At 42.0% G+C, this 24,986-nt stretch overlaps 1 protein-coding gene across 1 annotated transcript in view; it reads left to right on the forward strand.

The window, feature by feature from the left end:
- Positions 1-21,480, forward strand: part of GPD1L (glycerol-3-phosphate dehydrogenase 1 like) — a 33,823-nt gene extending 12,343 nt beyond the window's left edge. The window contains 5 exon segments of the mRNA XM_083188654.1: positions 675-787; positions 15,705-15,938; positions 18,583-18,689; positions 20,385-20,448; positions 20,450-21,480. Coding sequence (XP_083044780.1) covers positions 675-787; positions 15,705-15,938; positions 18,583-18,689; positions 20,385-20,448; positions 20,450-20,479 — 548 coding nt within the window. The 3' untranslated portion in view covers positions 20,480-21,480.
- The last annotated feature ends 3,506 nt before the right edge of the window (positions 21,481-24,986 follow it).

A 24,986-nucleotide genomic window follows, 5' to 3' on the forward strand; every position in this document is an offset into this window, starting at 1 on the left:
TATTTTGACATTTGTTTTTTTATAGATGAAAATTGATCTAAATTGATGTGTTTTGGCCTGATAAATAAAAATAAAAAAAATTTACCTTTTTAATAAATATAGCCCTTAGTCTAGGAGCCCTGATCAAATAGCTTCATGAACTTCCAGAACCCATATCTAGAGTGAATTTAGTGTTCATTCTAGCACCCACCATCTTTGAAAACCCATGCAGTTCCTCTTCCCTGCCTGGGGTGTCGCTGTCTGTGCTAGAAGCACTACAGCAGACAGCAACACCCCAGGTAGGGAAGAGGAACTGCATGGGTTTTCAAAGATGGCGGGTACTAGAATGAACACTAGAGCGGGGATGCTGCATTGAGCAGCATGGATCGGCTTTCAATCTGGCAGAATGAATCAGAAATAGACTTGCCTGCCAAGTCTCTTTCTGTTTTCGATCCCGATGCAGAGGGGCCATACATCAGGATCGAATCTGCATCGACTCTAGCTTAAACTGTGATTCTGTGTCTTTCTGTTCAATTTGGACTATATAGTCCAAATCAAATAGAAAATGACACTGAATTGCACTGTGTGTACACATCCTTATGGGAAAGTTGGTGAGATCACTTTACACAATTCTCACACATCACTTGCCTTGCACAGGGTATATATTGATATGCACTTTTTCTCTTAATCATCAGGCAGCAGAGTCCTTCAAAATGGGCTTCTGTTCAAAGAACTTTTACAGACTCCAAACTTCCGTATAACAGTGGTGGATGATGCAGATACTGTGGAATTGTGTGGTGCCTTGAAGGTAAAATGTGACTAAATTTATGTTGGTGCTGCAAAATGACCCTAAATTTATATATTAGTATGAAGTCTGAGTCTTCCAACTGTTTCAGTGGATTTCCTATCTAAAGACTCCAAACATTCCTTTTATATCCCATACCACATCATTATAGCCATATAATAACTTAATACACATATCCTATACTCCCTTATCACATACCACAACTTTATCCACAACCAAAAAATACATAACCATATAGGAAAAAGGAAAGTGATGCACAGGGCACACACACTGGAGAAAAGGTTATAGTGTCCTTTGGTAGTAAAGATGAAAAATAAGGGGAATATTGTGTTACGGAGGAGTGACTCCTGGGGGTGTACATTTCCTCACATCAGCAGTTGCAAGGAAAATTCTTCCTGTAAGAGGCACAGTCAAGGGTTAACACACCAGAAAAACCCATTGATGCTGTTGTTTACACAGAATCGGTGAGTTTCCGCGCGTTGATGCCTGATTTTCAACATTGGCAAAAGGCTAACTAATAATTGAGTAGCCTTTCCCTACACGGTGATCTGATTAGCTGGTAATTAGCTAATTGAATATGCCCTTAATTAAAACAAGTGTGGATAAGAGAAATAAGCAGATAAGCGAGGCACTTAGAAGAGCGAATAGAGACCAATCTGCAGGCATATTGGACCTGATTTTTAAATGGAAGTAAATCAATCAAGAGCAAGTAAAGGCCCCCATACAGTAGCCGATTTTGGTCAGATTTCGGCCAGATCAGTCGGATCTGGCCGAAATCGGACCAAAATCGGCTAGTTTTGATGTCCCCTCAGATCCGATGTGCGGTCCCGTGCGCATCGGATCTGCGTCGGGTGGTCGGACCTGCTGCACGTCCGACCACCCGACTTGGCACCTAGTGGGGCGGCGTGGCGGTGGAGGGAGCAGGGGGACGCTAGGGACGCTGCGGGGGACACAGGCGGCATAGAGCCAGGCAGGGGGAGTCGGGAGCTGTCAGTACTGAATTAAAAAAAAAAAAAAAGCCCATACAATGAATGGGCGGCCTGTGATTGGCTGAGCGCTCTCTCAGCCAGTCAGCAATTGGCTGAGAGAGCGCTCAGCCAATCACAGGCTGCCCATTCATTGTATAGGCTTTTTTTTCTAGCACTGACAGCTCCCGGCTCCCTCTGCCCTGCTCTATGCCGCCTGTGTCCCCCGCAGCGTCCCCAGCCCCCCCTGCTCCCCGGGTTTTTTACATGTGATAAATCGAGACGATTTATCACATGTAAAAAATGGCACATCAAGTGCCAATCTAATCAAGCTCCCCCGGGGAAGCTCAGGGGGAAGTCGGGGGCGACTTGTCCTAAGGACAAGTCGCCCTAGTGTATGGGGGCCTTAACTGTACACCAGGGCAAATACATCAATTTATTGCATGCAAGGTAGATACTGCATGCAATACACTGCAATTTACACTGCAATTTACAGTAAGTTCCAGTTTAAACACTGCTCAATTCTGCTGCAATATTACTATGGATCCTACATTTGGAATATATTTTTATAACCAATTATCTTTTTCACGTGATTGCTCATAATCCATACAAGAATGCATTAAATAGAAATATATATAAATATAACATATTTGGCTTTTATTGATATCTTTCCAATATACCGTGGCATTTATTTTTTTGGCAGGAATGGTCTGTCACCTGTCCTATGTGGCTTATATTCCTTTTTTATATGCTTTTTAGTAATTGTGCCTCTCATTATATTGGTGATTGGTTCCACAGGACTAGAATGTATGCGATGTTCAATATACTATACAGTGTATAAACACCATTCTATATTTCTTCAACACACTATTGTAGCTTTCACATCACATAAAACATTTTGAAACGTTTTGAAAAACTGTAATTTTAAATGGTATTTTAAACGGGTCTAGTGTTCATATTGCAGCAGATTACCATTTAAAAATACCGTTTAAGTACCATTCACATCACCAGTCAAGCCGTTTAACCTCTGAACACGATTCTACCCACAGCTTATTTCCTGGTTCAGGGAAGGGACACAAGACAAGGGACAGCCTATCACAGTGCTCTAACCTTTATTTTTTACTAAATACCATTTCAGTGCCATTCAGACAGCACAAAAAACGGCTCTGAATTGGCTTTAAAACGGGTAGGACTCTGCTTTTTAAACGTGTTGAAATACCAGTTAACTTTAAATGATATTTCAACTATGACACTTTCACACTGCAGCCTTAAACGTTTTAAAAGGCAAAAAAACGGCAATATACCGTTTTAAAAGTGTGATGTGAAAGCTACATATTACTCTAATACCACTTTCACATCGCAGACACGTTTTAAAAACCGGTATTTTAAAACGGTAATTAAAACGGGTCAGAGCCTTAATAGTGCCCCAGATTACCGTTTTAAATACCGGTTAAGTGTCATTCACATAGCAGTTGAAACGTTTCAAGGCAGAGTGTGACCATTGCCTGTCATTATGTGTCTGCAGAGAAAGCTGTGCATGTGCTGGGCTGGGGATGGGACACCTTCCCCTTACAATGCCCTGTACTAGGAGAGAGGTGCCAACAGCACATACTCAGAACAGGGAACAGACACAGTAGTGACTCACCTAAACTTATCCAGCAGCAGCAGCAGCTCATGGTGGGGGTGGGGTGGAACTTGAAAAAGACTGAAAGTTGGATGCAGTGGCGTAAGTTCATAGAGGCACCTCGCGCCGAGCCGCCCCCCCCCCCCCCCCCCCGGAGAATGTAGTCGGCGGACGGGGATGGCAGTTAGCGGTACAGCTGAGACAGTTTTCTGCCTGCCTCGCCGCTCCTGGCCACAGTGATCAGATAGGCTGTCTGATCACTGTGGCCAGGAACAGCGCGGCTGGTGGAAAACTGAGCTGTCAGGACGCGGTAAGAACTAAGCAGGGAGGCGGGGGGAGAGGAGAAGAGTGGATGAGAGAGATCTCCAAGCCCCAGCGCTCACCTCCGCTGGCTATTATCCCCCGACAAGCTACGGTGTGTGTCACACGTATCAGCGTCCAGCCTACCCCGCTCGATCCCCTGTGCCTGCTGACATATAGGAGGGGAGGGGGCGCCACAAATTTTTTGGACAGGGGCCGCAAGTTACACCACTGCTGTGCCCCCCTGACCACAGGACAGCACATGGCTACACCGGTATGTTGGACTGACCCCTGATGTACCTCTACTAGTGCAGGCTTGACTGTAGGAAAATGCTTTTGTTTGTAGTTGTAGCCTATCGGTGCTTGTGCTTGTGTTGTTTGCCTGAAATACCGTTTCAGACAAACTGTACACATTCACATTGCACAAAAAACGGCAAGGAACCGTGTAGGACTCTGCTTTTTACACGGTTCGAAATGCCAGTTAACTTTAACCCCTTCCTGACAGAGCCAGTTTTTGCGTTCCTGACAGAGCCCTTTTTTTCAAATCTGACATGTCTCACTTAAGTGGGGATAACTTTTTTTTGCTTTTACTTATCCCAGTGATTTTGAGATTGTTTTTTCGTGACACATTGTACTTCAAATTAGTGGTAAATTTGGGTCGATACAGTCTGTGTTTTTTTGTGAAAAATACCAAAATGTCGTAAAAAAATGGAAAATTTAGCAATTTGCAAAATGTTAAATTTTCTGCTTGTGAGACAAATAATCATACCACTCAAAATAGTTAACTAACATAGACCATATGTCTACTTTATGTTGACATCATTATTTCAACTTCCTTTTAATTTTTTTGGACACTAGGAGGCTTACAATATGAATAGCAAATTCTCAAATTTTCAAGAAAATTTCAAACACTGATTTTTTTAGGGACCAGTTCAGTTCTGATGTGACTTTGAGGGACTTGTATGTGAGACACCCCCATAAATGATACCATTTCAAAAACTGCACCCCTCACAGTATTCAAAACAGCATTTTGGAAGTTTGTTAACCCTTTAGGTGTTTCACAGGAATTAAAACAAAGTGTAGGTGAAATTTCAAAATTTCAATTTTTTTGCAGATTTGCAATTTTAATACATTTTTCTAAGGAACACAGTACATTTTACTAGAGAAATGTGACTAAAAATTGATTCCCCCAATTCTTTTGTTTTCATAAATATCCTATATGTGGCCCTAGTGTGCACGTTGACCAAACCACAGGCTTCATAATAGAAGGAGCACCTACTTGATTTTGGAGCCTCCTTTTTATGAGATTATTTTTTAGGCACCATGTAGGTTTCTAGGCACCATAAGATGCTAAAAGTTAGGAACCCCCCACAAGTGACCCCATTTTGCAAACTACACCCCTCAGGGAATTCATCTAGGGGTATAGTGTACATTTCAAACCCCCAGGGGTTTCACCAATTGTGGTACAACTGGGCAGTGAAAATGAAAAATTACATTTTTTTTACACAAAAATGCAGTTCTGGCTCAAAATTTTTCATTTTCAGAAGGTATGAAGGAGAAAAAGCACCCCAAAATCTGTGCCCCAATTTCTCCCGAGTACGGCAATGCCTCACATGTGACCAAAAAATACCAGTTGGGTGCATGGCAGGACTCAGAAGGGAAGGAGTGATTTTTGGATTTTGCAGCTCAGATTCTGGTGGAATTTTGGTGGGTGCTATGTCGCATTAGCAAGACCCCCCAAGCACCAATACAGTGGAACCCCCCACAAGTGACCCCATTTTGCAAACTACACCCCTCAGGGAATTCATCTAGGGGTATAGTGTACATTTCAAACCCCCAGGGGTTTCACCAATTTTGATACAACTGGGCAGTGAAAATGAAAAATTAAATTTTTTTACACAAAAATGCAGTTGTGGCTCAAAATTTTTCATTTTCAGAAGGTATGAAGGAGAAAAAGCACCCCAAAATCTGTGCCCCAATTTCTCCCGAGTACGGCAATGCCTCACATGTGACCAAAAAATACCAGTTGGGTGCATGGCAGGAATCAGAAGGGAAGGAGTGATTTTTGGATTTTGCAGCTCAGATTTTGGTGGAATGAATGGTGGGTGCTATGTTGCACCAATACAGTGGAACCCCCCCACAAGTCACCCCATTTTGCAAAGTACACCCCTCAGGGAATTCATCTAGGGGTATAGTGTACATTTCAAACCCCCAGGGGTTTCACCAATTTTGATACAACTGGGCAGTGAAAATGAAAAATTACATTTTTTTTACACAAAAATGCAGTTCTGGCTCAAAATTTTTCATTTTCAGAAGGTATGAAGGAGAAAAAGCACCCCAAAATCTGTGCCCCAATTTCTCCCGAGTACGGCAATGCCTCACATGTGACCAAAAAATACCAGTTGGGTGCATGGCAGGACTCAGAAGGGAAGGAGTGATTTTTGGATTTTGCAGCTCAGATTCTGGTGGAATTTTGGTGGGTGCTATGTCGCATTAGCAAGACCCCCCAAGCACCAATACAGTGGAACCCCCCCACAAGTGACCCCATTTTGCAAACTACACCCCTCAGGGAATTCATCTAGGGGTATAGTGTACATTTCAAACCCCCAGGGGTTTCACCAATTTTGATACAACTGGGCAGTGAAAATGAAAAATTACATTTTTTTACACAAAAATGCAGTTGTGGCTCAAAATTTTTCATTTTCAGAAGGTATGAAGGAGAAAAAGCACCCCAAAATCTGTGCCCCAATTTCTCCCGAGTACGGCAATGCCTCACATGTGACCAAAAAATACCAGTTGGGTGCATGGCAGGAATCAGAAGGGAAGGAGTGATTTTTGGATTTTGCAGCTCAGATTTTGGTGGAATGAATGGTGGGTGCTATGTTGCACCAATACAGTGGAACCCCCCCACAAGTGACCCCATTTTGCAAACTACACCCCTCAGGGAATTCATCTAGGGGTATAGTGTACATTTCAAACCCCCAGGGGTTTCACCAATTTTGATACAAGTGGGCAGTGAAAATGAAAAATTACATTTTTTTACACAAAAATGCAGTTCTGGCTCAAAATTTTTCATTTTCAGAAGGAATGAAGGAGACAAAGCACCCCAAAATGTGCCCCAATTTCTCCCGAGTACGGCAATGCCTCATGTGTGACCAAAAAGTGGCAGGACTCAGAAGGGAAGGAGTGATATTTGGATTTTGCAGCACAAATTCTGGTGGAATGATGGTGGGTGCTATGTCGCATTAGCAAGACCCCCAAAGCACCAATACAGTGGAACCCCCCCACAAGTGACCCCATTTTGCAAACTACACCCCTCAGGGAATTCATCTAGGGGTATAGTGTACATTTCAAACCCCCAGGGGTTTCACCAATTTTGATACAAGTGGGCAGTGAAAATGAAAAATTACATTTTTTTACACAAAAATGCAGTTCTGGCTCAAAATTTTTCATTTTCATAAGGTATGAAGGAGAAAAAGCACCCCAAAATCTGTGCCCCAATTTCTCCCGAGTATGGCAATGCCTCATATGTGACCAAAAAATACCAGTTGGGTGCATGGCAGGACTCAGAAGGGAAGGAGTGATTTTTGGATTTTGCAGCTCAGATTCTGGTGGAATGTTGGTGGGTGCTATGTGGCATTAGCAAGACCCCCGAAGCACGGTGAAATGATGAACCTAATAATCCATAGATGTGTGGTATATTTTAAAACACTCCTTTATACATAGGCCGGGTTTGTCGGGGCAAGTTTCACAGTGGAAAATAGTTTCCTTTCTTATTCCCTTTTTATAGCAAACTTTGCACCTTTTTTGTGTCCTGCCCTTTCTTGCAGTGGAGGGGATTTCGTTCGGAAAATGCTGCCCTGGTACAATACGGGGGCCAGTACTAGAAGTACTGGGGCCCTCTGCCTGCTGGTTCCCAAATACTAGGCCCTTTATGACTTCCTCTTGAAAGTGCATAAATGTCCCCCTCTGGCCGGTAGAACGGAATAGCACGTAAGCGTTATACAGTGCCATCTGGATGATATACACGGCCAGCTTCTTGTACCAGATTTTTGTTTTCCGCAGGGCACTGTACGGCTTCAGTACCTGATCTGAAAGATCCACTCCGCCCATGTACCTATTGTAATCCAGGATACAATTAGGTTTTGAGGTGTGGGTACTGGTACCTCGTACAGGGACGGAGGTGGTACTGTCTCCGTGAATTGTTGTCAGTATAAGGACATCCCTCTTGTCCTTATATTTGACCAACAACATATTTTCGGTGCATATTCCCCTGCTTTCACCCCTTCTCATTACTTGGGCAATGTGCGTTTTTGGGAGGCCTCTTTGGTTCTTGCGCACAGTACCGCAAGCTGCTGTACCTCTTGAACCAAGGGCCTTAAACAGGGGGATGCTAGTGTAAAAGTTATCCACATAGAGGTGATAACCTTTATCCAGGAAGGGGTGCACTAAATCCCAGACAATTTTTCCACTAACACCTACGAGGGAGGGGGGGCATTCTGGCGGTTCAATTCTTGAATCCTTCCCTTCATATACCCTAAACCTGTGAGTGTACCCTGAGGTGCTTTCACACAGCTTATACATTTTTATGCCATACCTTGCCCTCTTACTGGGAAGGTACTGGCGGAATTTAACCCTTCCTTTAAAATGTATAAGGGACTCGTCTATGCAAATGAATTTATCTGGGATGTACATCTCTGCAAATTTGGCACTGAAATGATCAATGACCGGCCTGACTTTGAATAGCCGGTCAAAGGTGGGATCATCTCTGGGTGGGCACTGTGCATTATCGTTGTAATGCAAAAATTTAAGGATCGTCTCAAATCGAGCCCGGGGCATGGCCATACGGTAAAATGGGGTGCTGTACAGAACATCTGTACTCCAATATTGCCTAATTTCTGGCTTTTTTACTATGCCCATATGAAACACCAGACCCCAAAACGTCATCATCTCTACTGCATCTACAGGGGTCCACCTAGCAAATGATGACGTGGGGTTTTGAGCAATAAACTGCTGGGCATATAAATTAGTTTGGTCCACCATTAAATTTATAAAATCATCAGAGAAAAATAATTTGAAAAAGTCAATTTCTCTGAGACCTGTGGAATCAAATTGGATTCCTGGCATGGCCAAAAACTCAGGAACCTGGGGCTCAAAATTGTCTGGTGGTGGGGTCCATACGAGATCAATTATTGGGGGGGGGGTCTCAGCTGCTCTACGGGGGCGTCTTTGAGGGGGTCCCTCATCACCAGAGGAGGAAGAGGAGCTTAAGGCGAATCCTTCAAATTCCCCGCTTGCATCACTGGCTGTGTCAGAGTCAGAAGCAAGCAGGGCATATGCCTCCTCTGCTGAATACATTCTTCTGGATGACTGGGATGACATTTGGGATGACATTTGGGATGCCATTTTTATTTTTGTGTTACTGGTAGTGAAATGTTTCAACACGTGTATAGTGTAGGGGGGGGGGTACAAACTTTATTTCAACCAGGGGGGTATGTAGTGTGTAGTGTGTATGTAGTGCAGAAAAAAAAAAATACTTTATACAAAAAAAAAAAAATGAAGGGGTTAAAAAAAAAAAAAAGGTCCTGCGCCAAAAATTGAGCACAGATGTTGGTCAGTAACGTCCGTCACTGAACAGCGCTCAAAGGCAACAGGAATTTGATCAAAAAAAAACCCTGTGCCGAAAAAGATGATCAGTGATGTACGTCACTGATCAGCGCACAGCGGCCACAGGACACCCCCAAAATCACAGTGTGTGTAAAAAAAAAAAATTAAAAAAAGACCCCACAGCACACACACAAAAAAAAAGGTGATCAGTGATGCGACACTGATTACCAGTGAGGGGCAGCAGGTGCACAACCTTTGGTGCAACTGACAGTGCAACTGGCAGGTATATATATAAAAAAAAAACCTCTGCACCCCTAAAAAGTTGCTGATCACATCAGATATAGTGATCAGCACAAAAGGCGGGGGCAGCAGACACAAAATTTAGCACTCTCTATCACTCTCTGTCACTATCTCTCTCTATCTCTCTATCTCTCACTATCTATCACTCTGACACTGCAGCAGCAGCACTGACAGGTATATATATATATAAAAAATACCCTGCGCCCCCAAAAAGTTGCTGATCAGTTAATTTATACTGATCAGCACAAAAGGGGGGGCAGCAGTCAGTTATATAAAAAATATATAGCACGATCTGTCACTATCTCTCTATCTCTCTCTATCTCTCTATCTATAACTCTATTACACTGCAGCAGCACAAAATATAGCACTCTCTGTCACTAGGCCTCTCTATCTCTCTCTCTATCTCTCTCTCTAACTCGATGACACTGCAGCAGCACAACACAGCACAACACAGCACAGGATGTCACAAGATGAAGCAAGATCCCAAGCAGTGATCAGGTAAGTATTGAGCAAGGTTCTGGTCAGTAAATGGCGACAGCTGGGCACGGTGACCACACTGCATCGCAGCCCCCCCTGGGCATGCAGGGACATGTCTGCTGTCAGGGACAGCAGACATCGTCCCTCTGTCACTGCGTCTCTAGACGCAGTGACAGTTAGAAGTCATGACGTATATATACGTCAAATGTCGGGAAGGGGTTAAACGGTAAATCGGCAGTCAGTAAATGGCGACAGCTGGGCACGGTGACCGCACTGCACGCTATTCCAGACCGGAATGGCGTCTGCAGTGTAGTCCCCGTTAGTTTAAACCCCCCTCCATGGCTGTGATTGGTCCGTCGGTCCGACGGACCAATCACGGCCTTTGGGGGCGGGCGGGGTGAGGTGGGGTGACACCAGTGTCACCCTTACACTCCGCGGTGATTGGTGCTGTAAAGTACAGCACCAATCACCTCCGATCCCGTGTCACCGGCGAACGTTATTCGCCGGTGACACAGAAAACGCTGTAATTGGCTGTTCACACTGAACAGCCAATCACAGCGATCGCCGACGGGGGGGCTGCATCGCAGCCCCCCCTGGGCATGCAGGGACATGTCTGCTGTCAGGGACAGCAGACATCGTCCCTCTGTCACTGCGTCTCTAGACCCAGTGACAGTTAGAAGTCATGACGTATATATACGTCATGTCGGGAAGTACTTCCCGGCCATGACGTATATATACGTCAAATGTCGGGAAGGGGTTAAACGGTAAATCGGCTGTGGTGCATTCACAGTGCAGGCTTAAACGTTTTAAAAAGGGAAAAAAACGGCAATATACCGTTTTAAAAGTGCGATGTGAAAGGGGTATTACCTAGATAGAGGAAAAGCTCAAACACTATAGCAGAATGTTTTTGTTTTGATTTATCTAGCTAAGGTACATGTCTAATGCACTAACTTAATCTATAATGTACAGCTCTGTACATGTAACCTGCAATATAAAATGTGGGTATTTATCTATGCGAACACTTAAATAGATTAAATCCAGAACATATTGGGAATTGGCAGATTTATAATATAGTGTGTGTACACACACACACGCTATGGACAGAAGTATTCGGACGAGCATTACACCAACAGGGACTGTAATGGAATTGTGTTCAAATGCATATATTTTAATATGGAGTTGGTCCACCTTTTGCAGCTAGAGCAGATTCCACTCTTATTGGAAGGTTTGGTTTTTTTTTGTTTTTTGTTTTTTTTACAAAATGTTGCAATATTTCTGTGGAAAGTTGTGCCCTTAATTCTGTAGAGCAGGCATTCCCAACCACGGTCCTCAAGGCACACCAACAGTGCAGGTTTGTTATATCCAGGCTTGAGCACTGGTGACTTAATTAGTACCTGAGTGATTCTGATTAAACCATCTGTGCTGAAGCCTGGATATCACTAAAACCTGCACTGTTGGTGTGCCTTGAGGACCGTAGTTGGGAAAGCCTGCTGTAGAGTATTTATAAGGTCAGGCACTGATTTTGGACAAGAAGGCCTAGCTCGCAATCTTGATTGGATCAGGGACAGTTCTTACACACCTAGCTTACTAAATAATGGGGCAGATGTGTTAAGCCTGTTGAAGAGATAAAGTGGAAGGAGGTAATGCACCAGCCAATCGATTCTCAACTGTTATTTTTCAAACGCAGTTGATTGGCTGGTGCGTTCTCGACCAGGCTTAATACATCTGTCCCCCATGTATTTTATAGACCTTATAGCAACAGGGAAAGGAAAGAATGTCACTGTGTGGTGCACAAAGAGGTTGATTAATCTAAAATCTAACTTATTACAGATTTCTAAAATTGTAGCGAAGTATGGGACACAAACATTACAGAACATGATAGAGTGACTTAAAAAGGATAATGTATCCTAGTAGATGTGACTGCAATACTTTATCCCCTTGACAGATTGGTATGTATGATATCTGTCTCCATGTATATGTAAATTCAATAAGTGTTTGGAGACTGTTTAAGCCGACTCAGCCCAAACACTCCAAGCTTAGACTAGCTATATGGAGTGTGCGCCCGCTTGTAAATCAGTGGCGGGTCTGGGGTCCGGTCTCCGGTGCTGGTGTGCGGGCGGTGTCTGATGTGAGCTGCCACTGGTTTACAAGCGGGCACACACTTATTGAATTTACATATACGTGGAGACAGATATCATACATACCAATCTGTCAAGGGGATAAAGTATTGCAGTCACATCTACTAGGATACATTATCCTTTTTAAGTCACTCTATGTTTCATGTTCTGTAATGTTTGTGTCCCATACAATTTTAGAAATCTGTAATAAAAGTTAGATTTTAGATTAATCAACCTCTTTGTGCACCACACAGCGACATTCTTTTCTTTCCCTGTTGCTATAATAAACCTGTGTCCAGTGGTAGCACACCCTCCACCTGTTTGAAGTACATATCAAAAGAAATCAATATATGAGGGTAATCCCAACAAATCATTGCTACATTTAAACCTGTGCGACTGTTCTGATCCTTTTCCCCATAATACCCTCCTAACCTATTTTATAGACCTTGCATTGTGCACTGGGGCACAGTCATGTTGGAATAGAAAGGGGCTTCCCTAAACTGTTGCCACAAATTGTTGAAAGCCTTGTTCAAAAAATCACACCATGAGTTCTAGGTGTTGGGTCACCATGGCAACACTTGACGTGCACTGACATGATTGCATGGGCTCACATAAGAAAATAGACAGGCCATGAAATAATTAAAGAACCTGTAATTTAAAAGAATCCAAAGTTTTTAGAAAGCTTATTCACTATAGAAAGATAAATAGCAGCAGAGAAAGTTATTAAGGCACATATCATTAATGAATGTCAAGCAATTACATAATGAAGACCAGGTGTACACATCATCTGTAATTAAAACATTACGATGTGTGGCCTATCAATAAAATTACTGTTTATTGAACGTTTGACAAAACTAAGCAGTTAGGAGATTGGGGGCCAGGTTCTCTAAGCTTCAAAAGTGATAAAATAGAGAGTGATAAACAGCCAGCCAATCAGCTCCTGTCTGACATTTTTTCAAACACAGTCTGTGACATGGCAGGTAGGAGCTGATTGATTGGCTGGCTGTTTATCACTCTCCATTTTATCACTTTTGAAGCTTAGAGAATCTGGCCCTGGGCTTTTAAATGTGGAATACCCTATATAGTGCAAATACAGTAATATAAAAAAAAAATTGGGGACATTCCTATCCTAAATGAATAGGTAAATACAATTGTCAAGAATAATTACTCAAGTGTGGTATACCATTTAAAACCTAGAACAGGCGTGTCCTAACTATGACCCTCCAGCTGTTGTGAAACTACAAGTCCCATCATGCCTTGCCAACGTTTGCTATTAGGAAATGCTAAAACTATGGTAAGGCATGCTGGGATGTGTAAATTCACAACAACTGGAGAGCCATAGTTTGGGCATGCCTGACCTAGAAGAAGAGTATATTTATATGTCTATTATGTATATCACCTTAACAGAAATTTGCCATACATACATTTTTTCGCTATACTTTAAAGCCATCTGTATGTTACTCCTGTTTTTGTTGCTTTGTATTTAAGAGATACCTCGGAAAGCTCTTGCAGACTGTTAAACCTGTAGAATTGTTGGACCCATCATGGTTTCTGTTGTGTTTTTGATATGTTTCACCATGCTCAACCGTGTACTATACAGAGCAATCGCATCTTATGTTAAGACGCTGTTACGTTTAAATCATTGAACTTTTATAGCTCTTATTACCTATAAAATATTAAACTGCCCATTACCTAATATGCTCCTGACATTCTGTTTATCTGTTTGTGTTTTCCCATTGCAATGTCCTCTTACAGTGGCCGCTCATTACTTTAAAAGGGCATTTATATTGTGACTTGTAGCTCTGTGCCGAACACTAAAATTGCTTTTGCCTCATTTAAATGCAGCCTGTGTTCTAGTGTATGGGAAGCCGGGGATGAGACATCCACACTTTGCTGGCTTGCTTATCTCTAAACAGTTTTCCTTATTATTGCCAAGCCAATTCAAAGGTTCCTGCATTCTGATATTTGCTTGGGGGGACATACAGTCAATCAATGTTTGCGTTTAATCTAGACACACCGGCTTTTCTCATTGCTGTAAAATCTTTTCAAGAGCTTAATTACTTTGGTTTTTACTGAGGTAAGAGAAAAAGGTTGGTTTTTTTTTTTTTTGTATTTGTTGTTTATATTGTAGGATTAAAACTGCATTGATAACTGACACAAATGTTGTTTTTATTAGGACTGTAATAATTAAACAAGATGCCTAGGTAGTATAGTGAGAATCCAGGCGGATCGCTGCTAAGTAAGTATTGCCGTGGGTCTATGAAAACACTTAGCTGCTTTATTTGCCTTTTTTACTGGGAATTTAATACAGGTTGCATGCCTAGCATATCATCATTAACCATGGGAGCTTGTTAAATATAGTTTTATGGTCTCAAAAATCTATCCCATTAGTAAGCTTTGCAGTGTACACTTCGTCTCCATAAAACAAAAAGCTAATGCCAGAAATGTGTTGATTTACAGGCATAATGTGTATCGTAAGTTCACGTTGATGTTCTATACTAACCAACCTGCTTCCTTTTCCACAAATATCATCTACAGTGCATTGGCTTTTCCCACCTGTTTCGGAGTGTAGAAATATTGGACTGAATTAACTGTCAATAAAGTTATTCCTCTTACTAATTAGGCTTGAGTTATTCAGTTGGAAAATGCAATTTTGAGTAAACTATGCAGAGGTGTTCATTGCAAAGTATTTTGTATTTGTATGATTACCGGCAAACCAGGGCCTTTAAAAAAAAAGACAGTCTAAAGGTCCCCATACACTAGTCCGACTTCACATGCTCAATCGCATAAATTGTATGTAATGCACACTCCTGGGGAGCTGCAGCGATACTGGAGGGGATTCGCCATGGCGACCAAATTCTGCTTCCTGGGGGGTCAAATTGGACTCAATTGCAGTAGTGTATGGGGCCTTAACTGCTAACCAAGAATTCTCTTGTACATGTTATTTTCAACTGTTATTACATGAGCTGTGGGGTCAATTCAATTGTGGATGAGGTTTAAGTTATTGCGGACTTATGCTGAACGTATGGTAATGCTGAGAGCACGAGTATGGTATTCCGATGGTCAGTGTTCCAACATCAGAGTCCCGGCCGCCGGTACTCTGACAGGGGGACGAGCGCAAAAGAAAGCCCCTTGCGTGCTCGCTCGCCACAGGTTCTATTCTCTTTGTATGGGGGTCATGGAATCCCACAAGGGAAAATAGCCCGTTTGGGAATTCCGACTATCGGGCAGTCAAACAGTCGTGATTCCAATGTCGGTATACTGACCGTCAGGGCCCCGACCGTCGGCCATTCATCCGGCACCGGAGAGAACATATTGTTTTTACACAGTTGTATGAGGCTGCTAACAAAAATCTGAGAAATCTGTGATTTAGTGTGTCTCGCACACATCGTGCAAAGACTCATCACCCAGAATTTATTGACAAATAATGCATTGCATGGGTCTATGGTTAAAGTCCAGAACTTGAAAATGCACTTTAAGGTGTTATAGGTCTTCAATCCCACTGTCTTTCTTATGTTTTTTTCGAACAGAATATTGTGGCAGTGGGAGCTGGGTTTTGTGATGGCCTGATGTGTGGAGATAACACCAAAGCTGCGGTTATCCGTCTTGGACTCATGGAGATGATTGCATTTGCTAAAATTTTCTGTAAAGGCCAAGTGTCCACCGCAACATTCCTGGAGAGCTGTGGAGTTGCCGATCTCATCACCACCTGTTATGGTGGACGCAATAGAAAAGTTGCTGAGGCATTTGTGAAAACTGGAAAGGTATTGAGCTTTGTTGTGTTGATTGATGTATATTTTTTTTTTATATGTATCATGGTTGGCATCAGATATATGTGTGTGTGTATATGATATATTTTGTATATAATCTTTGTGAATGCAATATTTATCCTATTTGCTATGCATTCCCTTTTCAGCAATAACCTCATTTGCATACCTCCTACACTTATCTGTACATCTAAAGACATAAACAAGCAAATGGAAAAACTATTATAGAGATCATATTTATACCAGAGCTATTGTTGAATTCAATTAGCTGCGGTAACTTACTGCAGGCTGATTGATTGTGTGGGCTATTCAATTGTCCTTTACAAGAACGGTGTTGGTACCTGGGTCAACAATGTCTAGATCGATGGTCACTAGGTTGACCACTAATGGTCAACCTTGACTAAGAATTATCAATATACTTTAGGTCGACATTGACAGAAGCTTGACACTACCTTTTTAAGGTCGACATGAGTCTTTGACGTTTTCTTTTGGGGGAGGTAGTTTTTCATACTTTACTATCCAAGTTGGCATAGAGTGCGAAGATAAGTGTGCCAGGCACAGCGAGGCACCGTGCCCGAAACATTGAGAGTGCAGCCAACCATGCGAGGGGGTGCAGTACACTTGTAGTGTCCATGTTGACATAATAAATTATTATTATTATATATATATTTTTTTTTGGTGTCTGTCAACTTACAGCTTGTGTCGGCCTAAGGTATGTCATCCATTCTTAGCTGTCGACCTAGCCACCATCAAGCATTAATGGTTGACCTAGTGACTGTCGAATTAGTCATTGTTTGTCATCTGTACCAGTGGTCTCCAACCTTTTTTGGGGCGGGAGCTACTCAAGACAAAATAAACTGCCTGAAGAGCTAAAAAAAAATGAAATATGCATAATATTCAAAAAATACCCTTTACACATTATGCCACACACTGCAATGCCCCTGACTTATCATGCCACACACTGCAATGCCTCGGGCGCAATATGCTACACACTGCAATGTCCAATATGCTGCATACTTACCTCCCAACACTGGAGGCAGAGAAGAAGGGACATATGTACGTGCCATAGGCACGCACCCGAAATTAGGGGGCAGTAATGATGGTGGAATGGTTAGCATTACTGCCTCACAGCACTGAGGTCATGGGTTCGATACCCATCATGGCCCTAACTGTGCGGAGTTTGTATATTCTCCCCGTACTTGCGTGGGTTTGCTTCGGGTGCTTCGGTTTCCCCCACATTCCAAAAATATACTGGTAAGCTAATTGGCTCCCAACAAAATTAACCCTAGAATGTCTGTGTGCATGTACTTGTGGTAGGAAATATAGATTATAAGCTCCACTGGAGCAGGGACTGATGTGTATGTTCAAATATGTTCTCTGTAAAGCGCTGCGGAATATGTGTGCGCTATATAAGAAACTGTTAATAAATAATAAAATGACCTACTATCCTGGCACTCCTGCGAGGCCACATGCTTCCTATTCCCACAGCAATGCCATAAACACAACACGTACACGTATGCCCCCACAGTGCCAGAAACAGGTATGCCCCCACAGTGCTAGTTTCCCAGCAGCAGCAGCACTCACCATTGTTGCTGCTGCTGCCGGGAAAAGGACAGTCCGGTGTCCCCCTGCAGTGCCGCTGTCTGTGTCCAGTGTCTCCGCCACTGCTTCCCTTCTCAGGGGCGTCTCTCCTTCCCTTCACTTCTTTGTGACTGGGCCATCTACCAATCAAAGCTTGCGGGCCGGCTCCTGATCTCTTCCCCAAGCTTAATAAATCTGCCCCAGTATCACTTCACCGAGCTTAATAAATCTATCCCCTAGGTTCTTTTTATTTAATTTACTATTCTATTCCCTAATCCTACAAGAAGCACAATGCTGGGTATTTATATCTGTGTCTAGTAGGAATGGAGAGGTACTGCCTTATATAAACCCAGTTTATGGGTTCAATTTATTTTTAAAGGTGTGTTTTTTTTTTCTTCTCCTATTAGTGTTGGGCCTAATATATTATAATCTTTTGATTGCCCTTATTCCACTGCACAACACGGTCTCCTCCCACTAGCCCCCACTATTCCCATTAACACCATTGCACAGGTTCCTCTTCCCCATCAGTGCCCCATTCGGAGCTCCTTCTACAACTGCACTGCAGCGCCTCCTACGTTCAGCTCTCATGAGCGAAGAAGAGGCTCAGAAAAAAGGGAGTTGCGAATGTAGGGGGGGGGGGGGGTTGTGTGAAAGGATGACCTATTGCCTCCAGTGTCTCCTTGCACACCATCTTTCCATGTTTGTTAACTCGCAGCTTGCCATGTGTAATCAGTTGGCACAGCTCTGCATGTGTTGGTACAGTCTAGTAGAGCAGAGCCACAGTTCCTCTTTGTGCTAAACCTACATTTTCTCCTTGTGATTAGACATTTCTGTGTTTGGGTCTAATCAAAGCATTCAGCTGTGAAATTGGTAGAAGGCTGCACAGTACCGCTCTGGACCTTTATGTAACAAAGCTTTCATTTCATGCTTTGTCTATTTGAAGCAGAGTTTGGATTTGATCATATATCTGTAATCACTATTTTTGTAAATAGACTAGCCGTAGTAGCATTTCCAATGAGCGCCTTTACCAGTCTAATCGGTGTGTGTTCTTGTGCTGCAGAGCATTGAAGAACTAGAGCAGGAGATGCTTAATGGGCAGAAGCTTCAAGGACCTCAGACCTCTGCAGAAGTGCACCGAATCTTGCAACAGAAAGGCCTAGTGGACAAGTAAGTGATCCTCCTCCCCATCATTTCCCTTGCCAGTCACCAAGTGGAGAACAATTGTTTTTATTTATGATTTGCCAGTCAACACAACATGTGGCAGCGGGGGCCGTTTATGAATTATATTAATTCCAAATCTTTTTTTTTTATTTGATCAAAATAACTTTGTTTTTTCCTGCTAATTAACCCTTTGAGTGCCAAGGTTGCTGTGCGAGATCCTCAAAATATCTGCTAAAAATGCCAGCCCCGCTCACAGCGACTTATTTTTTTGGGGTGTAATAGTTAACTAAACCTCAATTAATTGACTTGGCTGTATGTGTATTTATACTAAAAGGACAGTCACTGTGAGCGTCGCTGGCATTTTTAACTGATATTTTGAGGATCTCACAGCAACGTTGGCACTCAAAGGGTTAATCCAAGTACTTAAGGGGGCAAACACACTGGGCAGTAAAAGCCGGTCTGTCTAGATTGCTTAGAAACTAAGCACTGGTTGCTCTGTGTGTATGCTAAATAGCGATGTGCTGTTCCGCATTGCCGGCCTAGATATATAGCACATGCAGTCAAAATCTAGTTGGATCCCCTGCATATGTATTAATAACACTGGCTTAGCACACCTCGCTCTGTGTGTATATAGGGTAATGTGTGCTGAGCTGTCTATGCTTACTAGATCGCCCCAAACTTCAGTGAAGTCTGAGGCTTTAATTTTTAGGCACGTTTAAATTGCTCAATCACATCCAATTTTCAGTGTGTTGTTTGAAATAACACTGTAGTTTACTTAATAATCTGGGAAACATGGTAACCATAATGGGCCAGATGTACTAAGCTTGAAAAGTGATAAAATGGAGAGTAATAAACCACCAGCCAATCAGCTCCTACCTGCCATGTCACAAGCTGTGTTTGAGAAATGACAGGTTGGAGCTGGTTGTTTATCACTCTCTATTTTATCACTTTTCAAGGCTTAGTACATCTCGACCAGTGTCCGATACAAAAACTTATAAACCCCAAAATGTAGAAGTAGACCAGGTACATAACTCATATGTACAGCAGACTGTTGAAATGATAACTATAGTTCAATTTATCAAACGCATGCTGCAGTTTGGATAAATGTGATTTAAAGTGCCTGCGCTGTTTTTTACACCGTACCTATTTAACGCTGTACACTCTGCAGCCTGGAAAGTCAACTGGTGTATCTAGAATGCATCAAGCAATCGGCATCCCAGTCCCAGCCCTGTGACATCACACATGTGGAGGGCCAGTACTGTGTAGCATACAAAGCACCTGTTTGAAAAAGCTGCCAAGGCAGTTTTTGGCTGTCAATTGAACAGCTCTTCACTGTCCATATAGCCGGGCTCTCCAGATTGAGATCTGTATGCAGGTAATGGTGAAAGTCCTATGCAATAGAACAACACTAAAGAACAGCAGGATGCGTTTACTGCTGACGTTTTTTTTTAAATCATTAAATACAATGGGCCAATTGCACAAAGCTTCGAAAAGTTAAAAATGTGGAAAATGATAAACAACCAGCTCCTACCTGTCATGTTACAGGCTGGTTTTGAAAAATAACAGCTGGGAGCTGTTATTTTACCACTGGTTCTTTATAACTCTTCACGTTATCACATTTTGGAACTTAGTGCATCTGCCCCAACACGTGAAAAGTTGATGGGAATAAAAGGCCTTTTTTTTATTTTTTCCCCCTTACAGATTTCCACTTTTCAATGCTGTTTATCAAATCTGCTATAAAGGAAAACCTGTGAAGATGTTATCTCCTGCCTACAAGCCACCCTGAGCATCTGTAAACTGAATTCTACATCACTTTATCATTTATTTTTTTCATGTGATTTGTATTTTTATTTTTTAGTCTTTTATGCTGCAAAATTCAGGAGACAATCTCCATTAACGCACAAAACTTTGAATGTGGTATGTCTAATTTGCAATGTGGTTCACTCACTGTAACATATACAGGAACAGAGCATGGAAATATGACATCTGTAAGGAATGTTTTTTAATTAATTGAGGTAAGGAAATGTTGAGTATTTAGTACATATCAGGATGCTGTTTCTTGGGATTTGACCTATCTGAGAATACTAATAATCATATATACTGAACCATGTACATTTTACAAAATGTTATGAACAATATTAATGTTTTAAAACATGATTGTTGGTGGATGAACATTATCGGAATGGCCAATTTTTACTCCATATCAATTCGGAACATAGTTTCTGTGAAATATTGCAGACCTATGTCTTTCCACTGCAGTGATCATGGCTTTAAATACTTATTGTGGATTTGATTTTACCTGCCTACAGCAGGCAGGACAAAACTCCCGATAAGTAATGGAGGTGGGCACTAATCGGATTGTCCCTTGCAACTCTATTATCTGCTGTAAATTACTATGGCTAATTTGTTACCATCCTATATATTTGACACTTTAATGTTCTGATATTTGAACCTTGGAGTTATTTGTAAGGGCTATTATACCTATGTTTTTTTTTAGTTATTTTTATTTTAAAGATATTTTATTCGGAAAAGTCAAACATTCTCATGTTTTTGATGTATATTGTGATAGTTGCTTTTAGCAAATCCTTTATATTTCAAGTTCAAATTATATGGTGAAATCTCATTTTATCTATGTAACTTTTTAAGCATTTATCATACAGGTTGAGTCTCCCTTATCCGTAAAGCCCCCCAAAAAATTTACGCAAGACTGAGATAGTGACAATTTGTCTTTTGTAGGTACAATGTACACAGACTGTTTTCATGCACAAAATGATTAAAAATATCGTATACAATGTTACCTTTTGGCTATGTTTTATAAGGTGTATATGAAATCTAAATGTATTCTGATTAGGCTTGGGTCCCATAACAAATATGGGGTATATTCAATGGCAAATTGGGAGCAGTGTCAATAGCTCGCCGTCATAGCTCACGGGTCAGTATTCAACTAACCCCCTTCGCTTGTCGTTTCCACCTTGCTGTTTCTTTTCAGCGAGGTGGAAACGGTGAGTGTGGCTGTCAGAACGGCGAGTGTTTGCTGCATTTACCGCGAACCTTGCTGTTACAGGGAATGGCGAGGATTTCCCCAGAACACATAATACGGCGAGGGGGCAGGACGACAAGGATGGCTTTTCCTCGCCAAAAAAAGCCACCCATGCTGTACAATCCCCCCTCGCTGAGGGCATTGAATACCACCCTATATGTCACTGGTTAAAAGACATTCAAAATGACGGATTAAGGTGCGCATACACTAGTAAGATTTATCTTCAAATCTGGCTGGTTGGAATAAAAACATGGTCGTGGATGTTTGTCAGTTTTCCAGCATTTCCAAGCAAATGGTCAACTGTCATTTGCTGTCATCCATAACCATGTTTTTGTTCCAACCAGACAGATCTGCAGATAAATCTGCATGTGTATGGCCATCTTTATGCTGGACACACACCAGGACGACTAGGGCCCGATCCCCTCAATCTAGATCCAATTCCAACCAATTGGATGTAGATTGTGTGGTGATTGGGCCCTTTTCTGTCCTGGTGTGGACCGATACCGATCCGATGTGCGGTCCCGCGGGTCGGTCGTTATTCAGATCCTACCTGCTGCAGGTAGGATCTGAATAACGACCATACTGCCGGGTGCGGGTCGCCATTGGATCTGACCCGCTCACGGTGCACATCGTGAGCGGGTGTCCCCCCCCCCCCCCCCCCCCCCCCCCCCCCCCCCCCCCCGTCGTGAGCGGGTCGGACGAGACACTGGTGTGTACCCTACATAAGTCTGCTCCTACCTCCAATCTCTGTCTTCACAGCTTCCTCTGTCCATATCCAGGAAGTTTGAAACATAGATTATTTTGGTTTCACTTTCTGGTAAGGAGTGATTTGGTCCGTCCAATGGCCATTAGGGGTCACTGGTAGTATTTCACCTCTGAGTTGGAGTATTTAGCATTTTATAGATTATGCAAATATTCCAAACTACAGAAGAAAAATTTATATCCAAACTACTTCTGGTCCCAAGCATTTTAGATATGGAAGCCTCACCCTGTATGTACTACTAATAATAATAATTTAACAATGAAGTGTATTTTACAAGGGCATTATGTTTGGCACAACATTTGTACTATATATCTTCTGTGCTCTGCTATTGGAGGATCCTACGGACTGATATATATCTATATCTAGCTCTATCAGACTAATAAACCATAATCGTGAGGACTGCATCTGGTATAAATGTGTCTTTTTTTTTTTTTTTTTGTTTCTTCCACTTACATTTATTTCATTGCTTTTTATTTCCAATATCATTAAAAAATATGCATTGTTTTCTGCTTAGTCAGAGGTACCTGGCCAGCTCATTTATCTTTTTCTGGCAGTATAATAGGAATAAAGGTTGGTATTTGTAACGTTTTAGGAAATATCATTAATAATTAAAATCATTGTTGAAAGACAAATCTTGCAGAATGAATTCCTGGCCATCCTATTACCTGCTTTTGGTTTCATGTTCTGTGCTTTTATATTAATATTTAGCAGTTGCGGTCACAGCGATGACAAATATCGACATGGTTTAAATTGTTCAGAAACAAAATGATGACAGTTGAATATTCTGGTGGAATTTGTCACTAATCTTTTATTATGGATTCATTATGAAATGAAATGGAAGCCGGTATCATGTTTTAGGTATTTAAAAAAAAAAAAAAATTTGCTTGTCTAAAAATACCTTTTTGGAAATAAATTTGAAGTGAAAACAATATGCCTAGGTCTGTATAGCACCCCAGTGTCCCTGATGAGTGTTGATTCCTCAGAAACAGTAGACTCTCCAGTGATAGTACCTCAAAGCCCTCTAACATCACCAACTCTCTTAACCCCATGTTTCCACTGATTAAGTCCCCACATTTAGTGTTAGTAAATTCCTCTTGTCCACAAATTAACCTGAAACGACATGCACACACACACACACGCACACACACACAGCAACACCAGCCTAGGTGTAGGAAAACATCTCACAGTGGGAACTGATAATCGGTCCTCTTGCTGCTCCCAGAGTGCAGAGATCAGTGAATAGTTCTCTGGAGTTCTCCGATTTGTACTTGCTGTTGTATCCTATGGGCTACTCTGAGCAGAATTCACCAGAGAGGGATCCTGGTTATGTTACTGGTCACTTGCCCAGACTGATGGCCATACATGCTCAGCCGGGTTATAAACCTGGTAGTGATTATATATTTGGGATAAACATGCTGAATGATACTGGTTTATGATCCTACAGTTAAGTAGGCAAAGATGTACATTAAGAGATGTTTTTCATGGGACAAAGAACATCATCAGCAAAATGCTACAGTTTGTACTGCAATTTTCCCAATTCTGAATTAATTTAAATGTTGTCTTGTGACTTACTTGTGTTGGATTTCTATATACAAAGCATCAAGCACTGCAGGGTTAGGTACTAGAGGCAGATTTAGCAGAAAAATACTCGCCAGGATGCTGATCAGAACTATGACTAGTAAGTCTCCGATTGTGGGGCTCCAGGAGCAGGTAAGTTAACGCAGGACCACCATGGATGATATGTCGACATTCTAATATGTCCATATTTAATCATTGATGACTTATGCCCTTGTCAACTTATCGTACCACACCTGGTGGACCTGTTTTAGCTTGTGACACATGAAAAACAGGATGTGTATGTTACATTTGTGAATGCAAACGCAATTTAACAGTAGTAGAAGTTACAATGTCTGACACAGGTAACCAGATTATTAGGGGTATCCTATTAACCATGGTAATTATCATGCTATCCAATTATAGAACATATTTGCCTGGAAATTGGTAATTTGTTATGCGGAAACGCACCGATCCTTTGTCCTTTCGTAGTAATGATTATAGAAAAACTGCATACTTATTGGGGAATTGTTACCGGCATCAAGGTTAATTGGATAGCCTCGGGTGAGTCAATTATCATGGTAAAATACACCTGCTAATTGGACACTTTATCTTCAATACAGGACTTAAGCTGTGTACACACAGGGCAGCATTGCTATCGCCCGGCCAAATAGACACTGCAGGCAAGAGTATTCTTGCTAGACTCTGCAGTGTCTATTAGGCTGTATGCACGGGATGCTGCTGGGGATGGCCGTAGGCTTATCTCCGGCAGCGACTGGGAAATTTTGACTAAGCAAAAATCGCTTTGTCCAAATCTCCCTGCTACAGCCCGTGTGTGTACACCCTTTAACCCCTTAAGTGGTGGGTTTTTTTTTTAGAGAGTGCTCCCTACTGGGTTTGCCAGTCTGCGCACTGGAGACTATCCCAGAATATTAGTACCAGTGAA

The sequence above is a fragment of the Crinia signifera genome, chromosome 5 (assembly GCF_055691185.1).
Source record: "Crinia signifera chromosome 5, ASM5569118v1, whole genome shotgun sequence".
Classification (NCBI taxonomy): domain Eukaryota; kingdom Metazoa; phylum Chordata; class Amphibia; order Anura; family Myobatrachidae; genus Crinia; species Crinia signifera.